Source organism: Cavia porcellus, unplaced genomic scaffold (assembly GCF_034190915.1).
Source record: "Cavia porcellus strain 051 isolate PalLab524CR breed Dunkin Hartley unplaced genomic scaffold, mCavPor4.1 scaffold_8, whole genome shotgun sequence".
Taxonomy (NCBI): Eukaryota; Metazoa; Chordata; class Mammalia; order Rodentia; family Caviidae; genus Cavia; species Cavia porcellus.
In genome coordinates, this window is record NW_026947491.1 from 30,388,557 (window position 1) to 30,409,348 (window position 20,792).

At 36.2% G+C, this 20,792-nt stretch overlaps 1 protein-coding gene across 2 annotated transcripts in view; it reads right to left on the reverse strand.

Moving 5' to 3' along the window:
• The window catches only part of Cpne8 (copine 8), a 219,847-nt gene that overhangs the window by 169,817 nt on the left and 29,238 nt on the right, over nucleotides 1-20,792 (reverse strand). Inside the window, exons 2-4 of one of the 2 annotated variants that reach the window (XM_063254540.1) lie at nucleotides 20,151-20,182; nucleotides 19,523-19,563; nucleotides 18,430-18,476 (exon numbers count right to left, since the gene is read on the reverse strand). In XM_063254540.1, coding sequence (XP_063110610.1) covers nucleotides 18,430-18,476; nucleotides 19,523-19,563; nucleotides 20,151-20,158 — 96 coding nt within the window. In that variant the 5' untranslated portion in view covers nucleotides 20,159-20,182. The remainder of the gene's footprint in view (nucleotides 1-18,429; nucleotides 18,477-19,522; nucleotides 19,564-20,150; nucleotides 20,183-20,792) is intronic. The other variant, XM_063254539.1, reaches the window with a different exon arrangement.

Sequence of the window (20,792 nt, forward strand, 5' to 3'; positions counted from 1 at the left end):
GGGCATAATGTTATGATTTGAATCTGGATGTCCCCCCAAAGCCTCATGCAATCATGGAGGTAGGCTTCTACAGTTTGTGAATGACTCATGGTCCAATGCTGGGATTATGGGTGTCAGTGCTACACCTGTATGACCCACATACAATATAAAGGATACAAAAAGTCTCTCCATGCTTCTCCTCTTTGCTCTTGTTGTTTGTGCTGTTTTTTGCTGCCATGAATGTTGCCCTCTGCAATATGCCACTCTGCCTTGGAATCAGCTGATAATGGAATGAAACCTCTACAAATTGTGAGCTAAAAAAACCTTTCTTTTTTTAACTTTGGGGGTCAGGTATTTTGTCTCAGCAATGAGAGTAAAGTAACCAAGACAGCTAGTAAGTTCCATGAAGGGATAGGACAAATACATCTGTTAGATTTAAATCTGTATAAAAATGAAAAAAATGGTTAACTAAGAAGGATCTGTAATATATTGCTCTGAGGGGAAAAAAACCAAGGGTAATGTACAGTATAATACAAGTTTTGATTAAAATTTTAAGTATTTATATACACACAGAGAGAGAAAGATAATTGAAGACATGCTGGAATATTTCAGAGATCTTCTAATTTTATTCTGTACTTATGACTTTTTCTAATTTCTTGGAATGTGTGTTTCTCCTTGAAAATCAGAAACCAAAAACATTTAAAAAGTGTTCCTGTCTTTAATACATTATGAGTGAAAATTGGAAACAAGAAATCCACAAACACATTATGACTAGTATAGCTCATGGGAAATACACTGGATCTTTCCCAGAGGCTAGAATGTATTAGCTATCAATGAGGTAATTAATCATTTTGAATTAAAGTAAAATTTAGATCTTAGCTAAATGTCTTACATTACTAATTTTAAAATTTCTAATTTTTTGAAAACTGTGTAGTTGCAAATAATTCCATGCATATCAAAGAAATTAAATGTTTTGAGGAAAGACATTATTAAAAATACTTATTGATAGTATATACCAAGAACTAGTTATATTTGAAAGAATTAAAATTGGTACCCTGAAAGTATTACTCTAAATACCAACATTTCTGGATTTGAGAAGTATGTACAAGCTTGATAATAATCTCTGGCACAATAAATATGTATCAACATGTGACATATCAAGTACTTTTACAAAATGATACAATATTAAGTTTTCATTGTCTCATAATTAGTAAACTGTTCTTTTATTCATCAAGTGTGAGTATTCAGTTATTTGAAAAAACATAAACTTTAGATTTGACTAAAACATAAAAGCTTATTCACTGTAAAACTTTAAACAAAAAAATTTTAAAAATCCACAATTAAGACCTCCAAAGAATCCTCCTGTTTTATGTTTGAGCTAATCAGATAAATACCCATTTTTCCAATTTAGAAACAAATCTTGTAGAACATGACTGAATGGAAATACTCATGATTTTGAAATCAAAGTTTAATTGTTGAACTTCTTCAGAGAAACAGCACAAGAAAGAACATTTAATAATCCATCTATTTATGGCGTAAGTACATGAGATCTGTTTTGAGAAAAATGTTCACAAGGGTTTAATACAGTGTGAAAGTGCAACTATCCAGTTTCACATTCAGTTGTCAGTGAAAGGGGAAAGTAATGCAGCCACAAGGTCACCTGAACTGGAACACATCTTGGACTCAATAGGTATGATATCATTAAAGCTCAGATTTAGTGATGGAGGAGGACAGTTCTAAGATATCAGACAAGGGAACTTTATAGGACACTAAAGATCAACTTTATAGGACACACAGAATATTAAACAGAATAGTAAGATGAATGCAATCAATTACTTCACACTAGGACTATAAATATCCAACTTGCATAAAAGATTTCAAGTGCACAGGCACACGCATGTATTTATGAGAGCACACATGCACACACATAACACACACACACACACAATAAACATCTACATTCTCATACATTTCCTCTTAGAAGTTAACATTCACCATACAATCCACTATCCTCTTTCTCTCTTGAAAGCCTTTATGCAACACTTTTTCACATATCAGTGATCTAAACTTCACTTCTCAGAATCTGAACACTTTACCTACAACTTACAGTGCCATAGACTATTGAGATATAGCTACAGATGTAGGTACATGTATATACACACAGAAAGAGAAGTGAAGTGATTTCCTTTTAATATTCGTGGTTAAGAAAATGTTTCACATAAGGCACTTTCATCTAATATTTAGCATCGTCTATTATTATTAGCAATTTACCTACATAATTAACCAACAAAATGTAATACTGGGATCAACTCTTTAAGTTTTATAAATAAAATAAGAAAGGACTAAACTCCACTAGTTTTTAGATTATAGTAATTTTATACCTTAGTTAAAATATTTTATAAAATTAAATCGTATTTTTAAAACTCACATTTTAAGGAACTGCCTTTCACAAAGAATTGCTAGCTACTATTCCTGAAAGTTGTAATATACTTTATCGTCTAAGGAAAAAGCTACTGACTCTGTGAGTCGGCACCACACACGGGCTGCTAGGGGGAGAACCAGATGTCAGTCCTTTCTGGCACATGGGCCGGGTTACAGGAGGGGCCAAGGTTCCCCCTCTCCCTGCCCCCATCAGAAGAAACACAGGCTGCGATGATACCTATTGATTTTTGATGTGGAATACAGCTTAATGCTTGTAGTATTTAGTGCTGACTTTGCAGTTCTAAAGCCAGTAGTCTGATCATCTGTTTGGAGGATAACAATACACAGTATAGCATCCACGGGGGATCTCCTTCTGAGGATGCTAGCCATTGCTAATTCCTTATTGTTTTAAAGTCCTTTTTCATTTTTATTGTTTTATTTAGCTGAGTTTTGTTCTGTTCTGTCTTGTTTGATTTTATTATATCCAGTGGCATGGGTAGCTATTTCAAAGATAGCAAGATATATTATGATAGTTATTTTGGATTTATTATTATATTATTTTGAAGTCTTTTATTGTGTTCATTGCTTTGTTTTTACTGGCTCTATTCTGTTCTGTTTTGTTTCATTTTTACTATGTCTGAAGTTATGGGCAGCTATTTTGAAGACAACAAGATGCATTATGGTAACCATTGTTGATTTTGTGTTATCTTGTTTGAAGTCCTGTATCACTAATACTGTTTTGTTTTGACTTATTTTATTTTATTTTGCTTGGTTTTATTCTCTGTAAAATACAAATTACCAAAACAAACAAACAAAAAAAAAAAAAAACCCTACTGATTCAATTTATAAAACAGTCTGTGTTGGGAATTAAGTTAATTATATCACATATCAGCCAGATATTCATATGAAGCAAAATACTGTTTAAATGAGTTGTGAAAATCTACAATTCAAATGCAGTTTGTCCCCCAGAGTTTCATATGCTGGAGACCTGGTCCCCAGTACAGCAATCCTAAAGTAGCAAGTACCTTCAAGAGTTGAGGTCTAGTGGAAAACAATGAGGTCAAGGGGCAGCATTGCTTTGAAGTGTTACCTACCATCTCCTGAGTAGGTCTCATTACAATACATTTGTCCCCACAACAGAAAAGTATCATTAAGAAAGTGAGCCCTCCCACACTCAGGTCTCTTTATTTTTAATTGGTTTATTAGTACATGCTTGTGATATGTAACAACTACTTCCATTGGTGGCATTTGGTACATGTACACGACACATTTTAATTCTTTTTAATGAATCATTTCCTGCCCCCTCCATCTCTTGGTCACCTTCCTATTTACAGTAGCTCTCTCTCTGCATTTCCATTTACCTCCCCATTTCCTCTTTATCCTTTTACTTTACACTTTGGATTTCTCATAAGAGGGAAATACCTTGCTTCCTTACCCACATGCCCTTCTGCACACTGCCTGATACCCTTTCCCCATCTCTGCAACCCTGTAACATAGTCAGATACAGTGTACATTTGGACTTACTAATCACCACAGTTCTGAGCTAAGTAAGTCTTATCATTTTAAGGTATCCAGTCATATGAATTTTGTCACAATGACACAGAACAGGCTAAGACAAGATTATTTTAGTAACCTGCATAATTATTTTAAATTATAGAATTTTTAGATAATTACCTAACCTAAATTAGATTGAGATCATTTAATTTAGATAACAATCTAAATTGTCCAATAATTGTCCTAAAAAATGTATGGTAGCAGGTGGATCGAGATGGTGGTTTAGAACCTATAGTCCTCATCTCATCACAGACACACTATTTAACAGAAGTCATGTATTGATCTATCTTGAAACCAAGTGAGAGCCCACAGAGCCTGTGAAAAGAAAAGACACATCGGAAAAGAAAGGAACAAATTGCTAACATTATCTTTCCCCCAGCTTCAAAACGCCTGAAGTAAGATGCCCCCTCCTTAGATTTGAAACACAGCATCAGGTCCATCTTGGTAAAACCTCATACCAAGCAGAGCTCATGGTCCCTGCCCCCTGCCAGCCCCTTAAGACTGACCCTCTGGAATTGCATCAGCCGTATGACTGACAGCCTCTACTGCTTCTCCCCAGTCTCAGCAGCAAAAACGAAACCAAGACACTACTCTGGGAGGCAAGGTATGAAAACTAGGACAGAACTTTGTCTTGAGATTCAGTGCTAGTAATGCTGCAATGAGAAACAACACCAGGCAGAAACCAAACATCCCATATCTAGGTCTTTAGATACACCTTAGGATCAGACAGATCAGATTCAAGACTTAGCATGGATCACTGCTACCGTGGAGTGGGCCTAAGCACAGACACTACCACCCTGCCTCAGATACACAGGCCCCTGTGGCTGTAAGGCTCAGATATGACCCAGATTAGAACTGGCCTTAGTAGGCACACAATTGTCTACATCATGCCTTCCCTAACCTCAGGAAGCATAGCTTTCCCCAGCCAGTGCTCACAGGCAGTTCTAGATGTGTCCTCACAATAGACAGAGACGCATGCATGCATGAGACATATATATGTTTCTGTTTGCTTCACTGCCAATTGCATCATGGGCCTGAGTATACCCCTCAGATTATGGAGGTCTTTGAAGCTGTAGGATTCACTTACTGTTAGCTTTAATGGCCAAGAGACTGCATTCATCAACACTACTCCAAGTTCTAGAAGTATGCATGGAAGAAGACTTTAGTCATTGGTAATGAAAATAAGACTTTGCCCTAGGACTAAATGCCAGGCAGGTGAAACTTAACATGCCCCATATCACAAACCAATAAATGGGATCTCTGGAACAGCCCAAGGTCAAACATATGCCTCACTCCACAAGACTTGTGTCCTGGCTAGCACTAACTGAGGCTAGTTGGAGTAGTCTTGGGCCATGAATCCCCTACAGCATTACATGTCTCACAGCACAGTGGACTCTGATTTCACCCATTTCTGCACTGCTCTCAAACTGTGCCCACAGTGCATGACACAACTACTGGTTACACATGTGAGAAAGAAGCCTAGGATGGTCGCTCTACGGCAGTTCTGCTCAGATTTAGGTGAACTTCTGCAGTCTATGACTACGAGGCTGTGAATATGAATAAGGTATTCTGGTTCATACTGGCTTAAGGGAGATGGGACAAACTACTATTTTGGGTGCTTATGGAATTCATGGGTGAAAAACAGATCAACTAACGATGTGGGACAACGTGCGCTTGGATTGGTCTCTAGCACTGAAAAAGCATTTATATCCACAGCAAAATGACCAAGGGCAATATTTAGCAAAAGAGACAAAATTTTAGTTCAAAAATAAAAAAAAAGCAGACTGCTTAAGTTTCTGGGAAGGCAAGAGACAAAATAGCCGAATTATGCAATCTGCAATAAGAACAAAATTCTCAATGTGCAGATGATTTCACATGTAGATCACTGCATGCAAGAAGAATCAAGAAGCTGGGTGTGGTGCCATGTATCTGTAATCCTAGAACTCTGGGAACATGATGCAAGAAGATCATGAAGTTAGGCCTACCTGGAGAACTAAGTGACTCAGCAAGATCTTATCTCATATTTTACAAAGGGCTTTAGTTGCACCTAACTGTAAAAACCATGGGTTCAATCTCTAGTAACACACACATGCATGAGCATGTGCACACACACACACACACACACACACACACACACACACACACACCATGACCTCAAGAAATACATGTAGTAACAGAAGCCAACTACATAGTAACTTGTAACAGCAAATCACAGATGAAAAATTTTAAACTGCTATTTTAAGGGAATTCAACAAGCATCAAAACAAAACAAATAATTCAGTACTCTAATGGAAAAACTTGAGAGACAGGAGGAAGTTTTAAAAAATTCAAATGTCAATCGAGCTGAAAAATACACTGAACAAAATTAAAAATCTATCAGGTATCCATAATACAATAGTGCAAACAAAAGACAGAATTAGTGTGCTCAAAGACAGGCTATTTGAAAATACACCATCAGAGGAGAAAGAAAAGAGAGATGGAAAAGGGAAGAAAATACAGAAAACTGAAGGAAGCTTATGGCAACTTTGAGACAGCATTGAAGAGGTGGTTATGGGGATTAAAAAGGGATTAGAAAATGCCAGAAGGGCAGATAGCTAGAGTTCATAACAGAAGATTTTCTAAACATAAAGACAGAAATATTCAGTGTACAGGAAGACCAAAGATCACCAGTCAGATTTCATTCAACCAAGTATACTCCAAGATATAGGATATCCTAATTCTCTTGACAGCAGAATTCCCAGCAGAAATTTTACCATGCCAGAGGCAGTCACATAAAATTTTCACAGTAAGGAAGGAAAAAATGCCAACCAAAATTAACATAACCAATAAAGGTATTCGCTAGAAAATGGAAGAGAAATAAAGACATTCCTGGAAAATCAGAAGCTGAGAATATATCTCTTCAGATCCAACTTATAAGGCCTGCTACAGAAAGTCCTTCCAACTGAAGAACCTCAATGAGCAATAGAAAACACTGAAGGTATAAGACACAGTGGTAAGAGTAATTTTAAGAACAAATTCAGATTGCTCCAATATTGTAAAGATAGTGCATTAAAACATTTGTATCATGACCAAGGAAAGTTAAAAGAAAAATGCTACCATTTGGATCTTCTGCAGAATCCCACTCACTGAAGACTGGGTGCCCAGCTTGTGACACTACTGAGACACGGTAAGTTGCTCAGATCAGGACACGGGAGGAAGTTAAGGCCAAACCCTCGAAGGGGACATTGGGACACCAGTGCTGTTTCTCCCTTTGATTCCTGCTGCCACAGGCAAACAGGCCTCCTCTGCCACATACTATATCATAATACACTGACCCCAAACCAGGTCCAAAGCAACAGGGCCACCTGACCATGGACTGAAATCTCCGAAAATATAAGGCAAAACAAATGTTTTTCTTTGTTAAGTAGATTATCTCCGATATTTTATCACAGCAACAAAAAGATGACTGATACCCAAAGAAATATTTAATACCAATATTAATGAGAGGTAGGCAAAATACAAAAATCAAACGAAACATTAGCAATTAAAAATGTGGGAAGGAATGCAGTGTAAGTGTAGAAATTTTTAGTGCTGTATTCTGTCTTTTATTATCCTGACATTTATTATGCTGCTATCATTTCACAATAGCTTGGTATTATCAGACTGTGGCTTTTATAAGCCTCATGGTAACCACAAACCAGAAGTCTATAATAGACAAGACAAAAATAATTATCAAGAAGTCAAAAGACATGAGTAAATCACTTAACCACAAAGAAGACTTTGGTGGGTAGATAAGGAACTACATACAATAAAACTAGAAAACAGGTTACAAAATAGATTAAATAAGACCTTAATTATCAATAATTACCTTAAATCTAAAACGATTAAGTTCTTTAAAAGAGACAGGTTACATTCAAAAGAAAAAAACAGGGCCACCAATATTGCTTTTAAGGAATTCCTTCTTCTAAAAAAACACACAGACTGACAGTGAAGAAATGGAATAAGAGACTTCACGCAAATGGAAGCCAAAAGAAAGAAAGATTAGCCATATTTGTATTAGATAAAACATATCTAATTAGAAGCAACAAAAAGATTTAAAAAGCTCATTATATAATGACTAACAGGAAAACTAAGTGAGAAGCCACAACAATACTAAATAGAAGTCGTGCCTGAAAAATACGATGAATGCTTAAACTTTTTAAAAACTGCCATCATCCCCCTCAAAATATCTCCTCTTCTTTTAAATACTTATCCCATCATTATTGCCACTTTTTTTTTGAATCAGTGTCTTGTTATGTAGCCCAGGCTGGCCTTGAACTCAGAATGATCCTGCTGCCTTAGCTTCCCGAGTGCTGGGATAACAGGCATGTGCCATCATTATCTAGCTATTGCCACTTTTGAATGCTGTTTTGGTTTTAGTGTTTTTTGGTGTTCTGTTTTGTTTTGTTTTGTTTTGTTTGTACTGGCAATCCAACTCACGACCTTGCACTTGCTAGGCGGGTGCTTGTGCCACTGAGTTATAGCTCTAGCTGAAAGCAGCTTTAGAAGCTGTTCTTCATAAGTGTTAGTTACACTATCATGAATACCTTGATGTCCTGAATTGACTTAAAACATTTCTATTAAGGGGTAATTTTCACTTTGGTAACGAGTCAAAAGTCACATGGAGCCAGACCCAGTGACTGAGGTAGATAAGGACACACCATCATGTTTTTTATAAGCTGGTCTTTCTGCAGGATGGCACTCAGCAGCAACATTCACATTTTTTATCACACTTCATAACGACAAAAAATGCTTACAAAATAGTACTTCCAAGACTTCAGAAAGTGACAAGAATGATAGGATGTGGGTCTGAACCAATGAGAAGTATTTTAAGAAGGAACAATAATGAATAATGAGAATTATTAATAAAGAGTCTCTTCAAAGAAAAGTTCAGTATCACACGGCTTCAAGTTCTACAAAATATATAAAGAAAAAGTAATGTCAAATCCTCTTAAATTGTTTCAAAAATACTGTAAAAAAGTAATTTCATCCAAACATATTCTATGAGGCTAACAATCTCCTAATACCAAAATCAGAAAAGAAAACATATAGAAATGGGACAAGAGGAGCACAGGCAAGCTAAAAGCAAACCCCTTGATGATAGAAATATAAAAATTCTCAACAAAATACTAGCAAAAAGAATGGAACTATACATTAACAAGGATATTCAGCATGAACATGTAGAATTTCTCCCAGGGATATAAGGATGGCTTAATAAATGCAAATGAGTAACTATAACATAACTCATCAACAAGCAAAGGATAAAAACCGTATGGTCATCTTAGTAGATAGAGAAAAGGCACTTGATAAAATTCAATATCCCTTCAATATAAAACCCCTGAAAAAAGCAGGCATAGGAAGAGCATACCTCAACATAATAAAGGCTGCACAGCACAAGCAATACTACATGAAGAAAACTTGAAAGCTTTTTAAGAACTAGAACAAGATAAGAATGCTCATTTTTACCACTTTTATTAAACACTGTACTGAATGTGAGCCACAGCAAATGCGTAAAAAAGAGTGAAGAAAGGGGAAGCAAACTGGAACAAAGGATGTCAAAACTCTTACGTGCAAATGACATGACTTCATATTTAGAAAACCCAAAAGCTACAGGAAAAAATTACCAGAAGTAATAGATGAAATTAGCAAAATAATGGAACACAAACTCTACATTAAAAAATAGTAATATTGCTAAACATTAGTAATAAATTATTTAAAATAGGTATCAAGAAAGCAATCATATTTATAGTAGCTTTAAAAAATACCTAATGGAAAATTTAACCAAAGTAAAATAACTTTACAACAAAAATTATAAAACATTAATGAAAGAAATTATAGAGGATACAAACACACACACACACACACACACACACACACACACACACACACAGGAAAGCTCCAAAATAATCATTTGGAAGAACCAATACCATTAAAATGTCCATACTACTGAAATCCATACTCCTGAGTCATTCAGCCCCTATCAAAATGCCAATGACATTCATCACAGAACTATTAAAATGTTCCTCAATGTAGTTTTTTTAGAAACTACATTTTTAAAAAACCACACACATTCAAAGAAATCTTAATTAAAAAGAATAAATCAGGTGGCATTTTACTACATACCTGAGTTCAAAATATTTGATGAAATTATAGTGGTCAAAACAGCATGGTAATGGCACTCATGGACCAATGGAACAGAATGGAGAATTCAGAAGTAAACCTACACATCTTTGGTCAACTGAATTTCAACAAAGGTAAAAGAAGGCACGCTGAAGACAGAACAGTCTTTTACCTGTCCACACACTGGCAGTGAAACTAGACCTCTCGATCTCACTATTTATAGAACTCAACTAAACTGGATTAAACACATAAACCTGAAACCATGAAACTATTAAAACAAGTACAGTGGAAATGTTTCTAGATCTTTTAATGAGCATATAATTTTTAACAAAACTCCAAAAGCACAAGAACTTAAAGTAAAAATAAAGAAATAAAATTTCCTCAATCCAAAAGGTTGACCTGAGAAGGATCACAGCAAAGTAAACAACAACCAGAGTAAAGAAACAGACTAAAGAACAGGAAAAAAGGGTATGAAAACTATATATCTGACCAGAGATTGGTAACCAGAATATATAAGAAACTCCAAAACTCAACAGCCAAAAAAAAAAAAAAAAAGAAGAAGAAAATAATGCCCTCTCAATTTAAAATTGGCAATATACCTTAACAGACACTATCAAAAGGAAACAGGGAAATTGCTAATAGGTCTATGAAAAAAGGTAAACGTCAAACCAAAACCACAGTGAGAAATCACTCATTCTATGAAACATGGGCATGATCAAAAAGACTAAAGATATCAAATGCTAGGCAGGAAAGAACCCGTGGGCACTGTTGGTGTGAATGCAAATTAGTAATCTCCATAATGCAAAGCATTTTCTCAGAAAACAGAAATAGAATGAATGTGTGATCCAGCAATCTCACTACTGGGCATGCAATCAAAGGGGAAATCAGTATGTAGAAATCATTCACCATAAACAAGAAACGAAAGCACTCTAAGTGTCCCTCAACTGAGGAAGGGAAGAAGAAAATACAGTACATACCCACAATGGAATACTATCTGGCCATAAAAGAACAAGATCCTATCATTTTGACAGCACAGATGTAACTGAAGAACATTATACTGAAATAAACGAGGCACAGAAAGCAAATTTCACATGAATTTGTTTGCAGAATCTAAAAAAGCTGGTATCATAGGTATTTTCAGTACAATGATGGCTACCAGAGGCTGGAAAACACATACCATAGGGAGTGATCAGTGAGTACTAAGCTACAGTTAGATAGAGGTAAGAAGTTCTTGGTGCTACTGCACAACTGAGTACCTATAAATAATAATTATATATCAAAACTAATTATATATATATACTATCAAAACACCAGAAGGCAGAACTTCGAGAGTTGTACCATAAAGAAATGTTTGAAGTGACAGATATGCTTAAAATGATTTAAGTATTACACAGCATATATATGTACAAAATGTCTCAATATCCCATTTCTATGAAAAATATATTTTGTTTTATGTACCACTAAAAATAAATTTAGTAAAATGTCTTTGATGTTTCTTAAATAAGTAAAAAGTTACAAGAGCCATAAGAAAGATAAAAATTACTGAGTCTTACAGGTGCAAGGTGGAAATACATTCTACTTGTGAGGTTAGACAACACATAGATAAACAAGCACATTAGCTGAGCTATGAAGAATTTCCCATTCTTTCTGAATATGTGGAGTGTGCGTGCGTTACATATTTATTCAGTGCAGAGATAAATAAATGTTAAAATAGCTCAATGTCAGTGAAATGAAGCAGAGCAGAGACAATGTTAAATTGTAGTAATTGGCATTTAACACTGAATTTGTTTGCCTCTAAACTACAATCACTATGGTTTATAAACATCTTCTGATGGCTTTCTTTCATCCCAGTCTAACTCAGGAAATTTGGAACCAATTCAGTAATTTTAAATGTTCATGGGTAACTAAAATCAAGTTCAGAGAAGTTAATTGCTCCATTTCAGAGCCTCTCACATTAAAATGCACATCCTTGGGGATATTACTTTGCTATTTCCTCTTGCCACTAAAAGGTTTTCATATTTTCACAATTTGTGGTATTTAAGTATCATTTCTAGCCATGAAATTATTATGCACTGAAAAATCATTTTAGTTTCTAAAAGATTCGTTACTGTCAAGATATTTTTATAATTCACAATCATTCGACTGAATTTATCAAAGAAGACATTTCTAACAGTATCTGACATAATTTTAAAATGGCTCATTTCCACTGCAAGTTAATTTTAAATGAGTTTTATATTTCTTTATTTGGATCACTTTGACTCATATTTTAAGGTCTCTTTAGCTCATCCTGTACTGTTATTTAAAAGTAATTATCTTAGAACATGAAGTTACTACATTCTTTTGGTCAATATTCCTTATTTCAAATGGGAACCCAACCATGATGGTATTGGGTTAATGTTGACATCTCAATCAGCAAACCGGTTGCACAGACATAGCAAACTTGCTGAGAAATGCTCCAAATAAACTGCATGCTCTTTGTGGGGGGGCTCATTCTCAAATTTTATCCACTCATGACTTCCCAGATTGACAGATGGATAGATTTTTTAAAAATTATTAATAAAGTAGCTATATTTTTTCCAGCCTGATTGCAAATATGCTGACAGCTATTTTTTATCCTTTCAAAATAATTTTCAATCTTAAAGGCCACTTGTAAGAATTAGTAAAATGATTTGAAAACTTGCATTGAAGACCCTAACATCATAAAATAACAAACTTGCAAAGATATGAGACCTAGGTCTCATATCTACTACCTTCTACTCCCTTTTGAATGAACGCATCTCTGAATAGTTCCTGTAATAAGACATCTACTATAGTTCTAGGAAATGCATCCTACTGTGACACACCATGTATCACGTGGTCTTCCTCATGCTAAAATAAACCCTGCCTCCTCTTAAGCTCTGTTTTTGTTGCTATCTATACAGCATCAAGAAAGCACACCCTACCCCACGTATACATTTTTAAGTGAAAATGTTTTAAATGCTTAAAATCAATCATTGTGACTATTTCACTTTCACATTTTTCAGAATAAATATTCCTTTATTCAAATAGCATAGCTTCTATCCTTTACTTCAAAATTGCAGTTCTCCTCAAACACATACTTGGTTATTTGATGGGTTAAAATGTAGAACTGAAAAGTAACATTTCAATTTGCTTCTACTAGAGGAAAATATAATAGTCCTAGGTTGAATCACATGAAATTGCCAACACTCAACCATTACTGACCTACAAAAATGACAATTTCCTATGGTTCAACACAATAGCATTATATTCCTTGAGGTAAGCATCAATGCATCCTCAGATTGCATTAACTTTTTAGCAGCTGTGTTACACCTCAGCTTCACACTGGGTTTGAGGCCAACTAAACCCCACAGGTCATGTTTCCATTCACTGCTGAGCTTGGGCAAAAAATTTTACAGAATTTTACCATGAAGGAATTAAGTTACTTATTTGTCCCTAATTGTTTTGTTTTGTTTGTACTTGCACATCCTTAATTATAGTGTTTTCTATGTGCCTGATACTATCAGCAGTTCATACTTAATAACTGAAACAAACATATGAGTTAGAATCATCAGCATTGTTACAAGGTGGGAAAACAGAATCACTGAGAACACACCTTTAACCACTGCATTAACCTGGCTCTCAAAACAAAACTGTCTTCCTCAGATGATTTTTGGAGGAGTAAGTAACAAACACAGTACCTTTCATTTCCGTGCCCTTTCTCTTCTTACCAGCAGTTTCACTTAGCTGCTAAGTGTTACACAATGTAAGCCTCTTGCAACTGCACTTCCCTTCTATTCCTCCAGACCATTCATTGTGTCTTTCTTTAACACTTTTAACTGCTTTGTAACACTTCTGTTGCTAAATGTCAAAATGCCCTCTTAATGACTGATATGGTTAGAATATATCCTCCAACTTTCTTGTGTTGGATACTAAGTCCCTAAATCAGAAGTGTTGAAAGGTGAGACTTTTAAGAGGTGTTTAGATCAGGTCCTCATGGGTGGATTAATCCAGGGAGTGAGTCATCATCAAGGCAGTAGGCTACTGAGATAAAGAGGCATTCATGAGTTCAGCATCCCCTCCCCACACCATACTCATGTGCTTCCCTCCCTTTCTGCTCTCCTCCTTGGGATGATGCAGCCAGAAGGCCCTCACGAGACAGTGCCCTCAGCACTGATACTAGACTCCCCAGGCTCCTGCACTGCGAGAAAAAGTATCTTTTCTTTACCAATTACCCAATCTCTGGTATTCTGTTGTAACAACACAAGACATATGAAGATACTTGGTATCTCTTCATCTTTATCCTTCAGTTTCTACCAATTCTTTATAACTCAATCTGATTTCCCATCACTTTCTCTGTTTTTATGCTGTTTTATCTCCTTTTTGAATACCAATATTTTCTAGCCTTTCAAAGAGAAAAAACAGCAAAATATTATTTTATCATTTCATTTTCATAATATTCCACTTTAAAACAATAAATCTGTGCTTCCTATTCATCTTTCTTTTACACTCAAACTTAAAAAAGTAACAAACACCTCCACAGCTGACATAGACTTATTTTCCATTCATAAAGAATCAGAAGGTAGTGGCTGGAGTCAGAAAAGGATGGTGCACAGTACGGCACTCCAACAGCGAGAGCTTGCAAGCCACACAGCCCAGGTTGGAACCCTCATTCTGTCATTTATGACTAGGCAATTTTGGCTAAATTACACACTCTGTACTTATTTCTCAGAAGTAAAATAAGACTGGTATTAGCATCTACCTCTCCAGGTTATTACAAAAACTAGATCAGTCAATAAGTGAGAAAGATTTTAAACAGTAGTCAGTCATTATTATGAAAGAATTTGTAAATTAAGTAAGAAACTTATATTCTTATACAGCAGAAAAAAACATGAGAAGCTCACGTTAACACCTGATAATGCTTTTTAAGCAAGCGATTTAAGCAATGGGTGGGCTTAGCATACCCATTAACACCAAATAAATATGAGCTCCCAGGTCCAATTCTGAAATATTTTTATTGTCCTTCTCTAAACTCCCCTTATCTAATGGAGCTGCAAAGTATCTTATCATGAGAGATTCACATTGGCTTACTTGACAGTTTGTATCTTGCTGTCCCCTCAAATTACGCATTCACAGGTAGGGTTTTTGGCAACCCGGTCAGTAAAAACAGTCACAGGCCTTCCAATCAGGGAACTGGAGAAGAAATGACAGGAGGAAGGACATCTTTCAGAAAAGTAAAGGAATAATGAGACAGATGACGGAGAGATAAGGGCACAGACTTAGGAGGATGTTGCAAAAAAGAAGACAGAGTAACCAGGCTTTGAATAAAGGAGGTGGCTAAGTTTGAAAGCTCTTGCTGTGTTTTGTTTTGCTTGTAAAAGAATTCATAGTGCTAGAACAATGATGACTAGATAATAACCTTGTAGAGGGAGAGACCCAGATGACTACAAAGTGGTTTTATATTTTGGCTGATGGTGCTCTTATATTTGCTGCACACATGAAGTAGCCATACAGTAAAGATGATGAGTTTACATTGGATATGTGGAGCCTGAGGTAACACCTGATAACCATGTGGAAATGTGTCGAAGTAATTAGACACGATGTTACAGTTGATGTTAAATTCTAGTGCGAGGTCCCTGGATCACTGAGAATGTTGTAGGAGCCTGGCCATCTTCTTACTCTGTTCTGTTCCCTGATAATGAACTTAGTGCCTTTGCTCTACACACACTCCCATAATAATGTGTTTCCTCATTCAAAGCAAAGGACTCAACCAGTCATGGTCTGAAACCACTGAAATATGAACCAAATGAAATTTTTCTGTTACTATAAACCTTGTGGAGAAACCTCTGGAACCAGTTTACAGGAGACATGTAGAAGAGTTTGGGGGGACAAGCTAGGGAAAAGCTAGAAGTACTCCACAAACAGCTTTAATGAGTGATTCAGGTCAGAACGCTGATAGGAATACAGCCAATAAGAGCTATGCTAACTGAGATGCAATATTTGAGATGCAATGAACTGATGGCCATCTTTGTTACACCACAGCAAAGAAGATAGATGATTTTTGTCCATGCCTTGAGACCGACAGCTTAGAGGTGATGGATTAGTTTATTAGCCAGGAAATCTCAAGGCAACAGAGAATTCAGACCATGGCACAGGCATTATGGCTGCTTTTAGCCAAATTTAAGGTGAGACTCAGAAGCAAACTAGAGCAGAGAGAAAGGGTTAGGAAATTTGCAGCTCAGCTAGAAAATGAGGTACATGGGAAGTTCCATCTAAGGAGAGTATAAGGATTAACACTGATTAAAAAAAAAATCCAAGTTCTTTTCCACCAGCATCAGACACAACTGAAGGTATCTCAGAAATCTGCAAGGTACCCCCACGTAATGTAGGCTTAAAAATGTAGAAATCAAATTTATCTTAAAGAAGATGAGAGAGCACTTGGGCACCCTTCATACCCTGGACCCACTAGAGAAAATCATTTCCTCACAACCATGCACAGCTCAGGATGTCCCAAGCTGGTGGCAACTGGTGGCAAACCTTGGCAACAACTTTGTGATTCAGGTGCAAGCAGGCTAAATGCCAGGGTTATGGCATAATGAAGGCTTTAACCAAGACTTCAGAGGAAGGTCCAACAAGGCCAGGCAATGTGCTTCAGGAAGCAGCCCCTGACATGCAGCTGTGCTAGGGAAATCAAAGTTGCAGTGGAGACCCAGAGAACAAGAGATGCCAGCAACATGCTGTAGGAATGCAAGTAGAGCCAGTCTAGGAGACTATAAAGGTGATTTGCAACCAGCAGTACTGTCGGACATGGGGCTGCTTAAGCCCTCAGCAGCCTACATGTGACCAGATGCTGGTATAGAGATTTAAGTTTAATGTTTGCCCTCCTGAGTTTAGTTTTGCTTTGATCCAATTCTGCTCTATTCCTCTATTTTTTCCTTTTGGAATGCCATGTCTCCCTTTGTCCATCGTTGTACTCTGGACGTATGTAACTTTCATTCTGTTTGATTTCTACAGGGGCTCGTGGCTAAGTCTGCCTCCTATCTCCGAAGAGACTTTGACTTCTGAGTAAGGCTGAAACAGTTAAGATTTTGGAACTCCTGGGGTGAACTAAATGCATTATGCCCTGTAAGATGAACATAAGGCCTCGGGGAAGCGCATGAGGCCTCAGGGAATGCTATTAGGGGGATCTCACATGTCCCCACAAGGCCCATGTTTTAAAAGGCTTGGTCCTCAAGGCACAGGTATTAGGAGGAAGGTATAGAACCGGGTGGGAGGTCCAGGGCGAGCCGTCCAAGGCGATTGTGAGATCTTGGGCCCCTCATTGCACACTTTTGCTTCCTAGTAATAAGGTGAGAAGTTTTGCTCTATCATATGGTCCTGCCATGATGTGCTGCCTTCTAACAAAAGGCCAAGAAATCACTGACTGATCCTTTAAAGCTGTGAGCCAAAATAAACTTTCTCTTTGTAAATCAGTGTTACCTCATGTATGTGTTACACAGATGGAAAGCAGACTAACAGACAGTGGTGCTCATTATCCCAGTGACCCACAAACTCATCATTAGTAGGAACAACTGTGAACTGTTTTTTCCTCCAGTTCTGAGAGTCCATTACAGATGATTTATTCTTACGGGTTACCTCACAACTGAAACACATCAATAAAACTGGCTGGCCTAAAGCAATTTGTGCCAATAGCTCAACTCTCTAGAGAAATCTAGCCAGAAACTGTAACCTCATTAAAACAATGCACTGCCTTCCCAAGATAACCTGCAACTACAGGCAGACATAAATGCCTGTTATTTTAATATGCTTCCCTGCCCACCTTTCAGTAATCATCCTTCTATTTGAACATGGAGTAACTCTAAAAACTCAGCTAATTAAAACAGTATTTCAGCCTCTTTGCTTTTGCTTCATTGAACAATGTATACTGTATTCGTGTAAGGAAACTGGGTTTCTACTTTATTTCCAAACTCTAGATTGCTTATTGACAATAAGTATTTACAGGTGGTATTTGATATAAGCATCCCACTTAAAATTTCTCTTTGTGGCATTTTGTGAAAATCAACTATTTGAACTCTATAAACAGACTGGGCCTTCAGACTTAAAATTCCATATGGAATCTTGTCAAATAGATTGCAATATGCTTACCATTAGCTAAGAGGAATACAATCTAGAATATTTAATAAGCTCACAAATGAACTAAATATTCACATAGTCAGTATTATAAAAATAAAACATAAAGATAACTTTCATAAAACGAAAAAGAAACTCAATTGTTAGGTTCAAAAAACACAACTAAAACCAAGAAAGTTTCATATTGTCATAATTTACACTGTACCTTACCTCTCTCCATTCTTTATTCCCAACTCCTTGCACATATAAGACACAAACTACAAAAGAAAAGAAACACATGTATATAAATCTGTCTTATAAACACATGAGATATGACCACACACAATTTGCTTCTCAGCTATCAAAGCTACATCAAACTTAAATGCCTAATACTGAGCCATATCTTTGCAGAAAAATTACAGTAAATCAGCAACGATTAAAGATCACTTTCTAGAAGCAGAGAACAAACTACATCAGATCTTTGAAACTTAATACGTACACAGTAATTACTAATAGTTTTATCTACATTATGTACAGATGGAGATAAATTTTCAGAAAATAGTTTAATGACTTGAAATACTTCAGTTAAACTCTCCCTAACATACTTGATGTGCTCAAAGTCATCATTAATGGGATAATCATCAGGAAATCATACTCTGCCTTTAATATTTAGAAACATCAATAATTGTAAACAAGTTAATAAAATAAAGTCTAACAATCAAGAAAAGAAGCCTGAGAAAGAGTAAGGGCTGTAGATAAAGGGATAAGAAGAGTCCCACCCACTTGTCAAATGAGCTCCAAGAATTTTAATATCAATAAATTTTAATGCCTTTTCTCTAATGATGATTTCAGAAGGTATATATTTCACTTGATTTTATACCCTTTTTGGTTACTGGTTCTAGTAATGCTCTGTGACTAAATCATTTAAAAATTATGGCCAATTCAGGAGGATCATTGTGAGTTCGAGACCAGCCTGGGCTACAAAGTGAGCTCAAGGCCAGCCTGAATTACATAGCAAGACCCTGTCTCAAAAAGACAAAAAAAATATATATATATGGCCATTTATGGTTGCCATTCAAACAGGATCTCTATTGTGTGGCCACACCACCAGCTTTTAATTTCAAAGTGAACTGTCCTACGCTAGAACTATCTGCATTTCATCCTATCCTCAAAGAGCCTAAGCAACTTTCTCTTTAGCCACGGTATAGTCCAAGTAGGTACCAAGCAGGGCTCAGGACCGACTACAAGCTGCAAAAAAAATTTCTGTAAAATTAAGCAAATAAAATATAGTAAACTGCTTCAAAAATGCAACCAATATACTTACTTGGATCAGATTTAGAAAATGTGTCTCTGTCAAGAAGATTTCTGTTGAACAAAACAGAAAATGTTAGGTTGGCATAAGGCCAAAATATGTATGTTTACATAAATGTATAAAATGCATAAATATGTACACATATGCAAGTATATACATATACAAACACACCTGCAAACACATGTCTATATAGCTAGCTACGAGTTTCCTAAAGGTCTGACTATGCTGGACTTACTCAGACAAAGGATGCTGGGGGTTAGGGGCGGCGGTCAACTTCCTCAGTCTTGCACTATATCAATGAAGAACAAGACTGCACATCCTAAAACCAAAATCTCTTTCACAGAAGTAACTGTTTTAGATTTATTTTTAACTCTCCATTAAAAGTACTGATGCTCAGAAACGCTTCCGGAATTAAAATGTGAGTTGTTAATAATGCAGAATGTCTGGCATTCACAGCACATGAGCACATTAGTAAGAATGATTAGAAAACACTGTTAGTGAAACTTCACATAAAGACATTCGTGTTACATCAACCGTGACAAGTTTAATGGTGCTGTTACAGTTCAGGAATTTAAAATGAACACATAGATCTTGCTAAAAGAATCTTTTCAGTAAAGAAAACGATTAAATAGATTAGTACCTATTCATTCTTTTTTGCACGTATTTCCACACCTACAACAGAATAAAAATGGAAATCACAAAGTGGTATTGGGGTATCCTGCTGTCCTCAATGGTAGTATAAAGCAACATTCCTACAGTTTAGGCTCATAGTGGTGGCACTAGATAATTACTAAAAGGTTCAGTTCAGTATTCTCTGATTAAAAGGATGGCAACAATTAGGAACATTTTCATCTAAAATTGACTTTTTTAAAAGTAATCATTTACAACTATATCCTCTTCTGAAAAACTTGGATTATGTTTAGTGATCACTCAGGGGATCCCAAAATTCAAATTTGTATTTCATATTCATCTTCCATCTATAGGTAATAATTTGTAACAGCTAAATTATATTTTCATTTTTAGTGCTCATAATAAAAACACATTTGCAAACTGTTATTCCTCCACCAGAACTACAGCTCTCGTCATGTCTATGCTACCCTTGTACCTGAACAACCTTCGTTGTTCACCTCATTCTAACATTATCCCCTTCTCTGATTTTTGAAAGCCACTGTTTGCATTGAATCACTATACTGAGAACATAAAAACATATCCAACACCCTGCACAACACAGATCATAGAATGAGATCAAGCTCTGCTGTATCCCTAGAAGACATGAGATGTA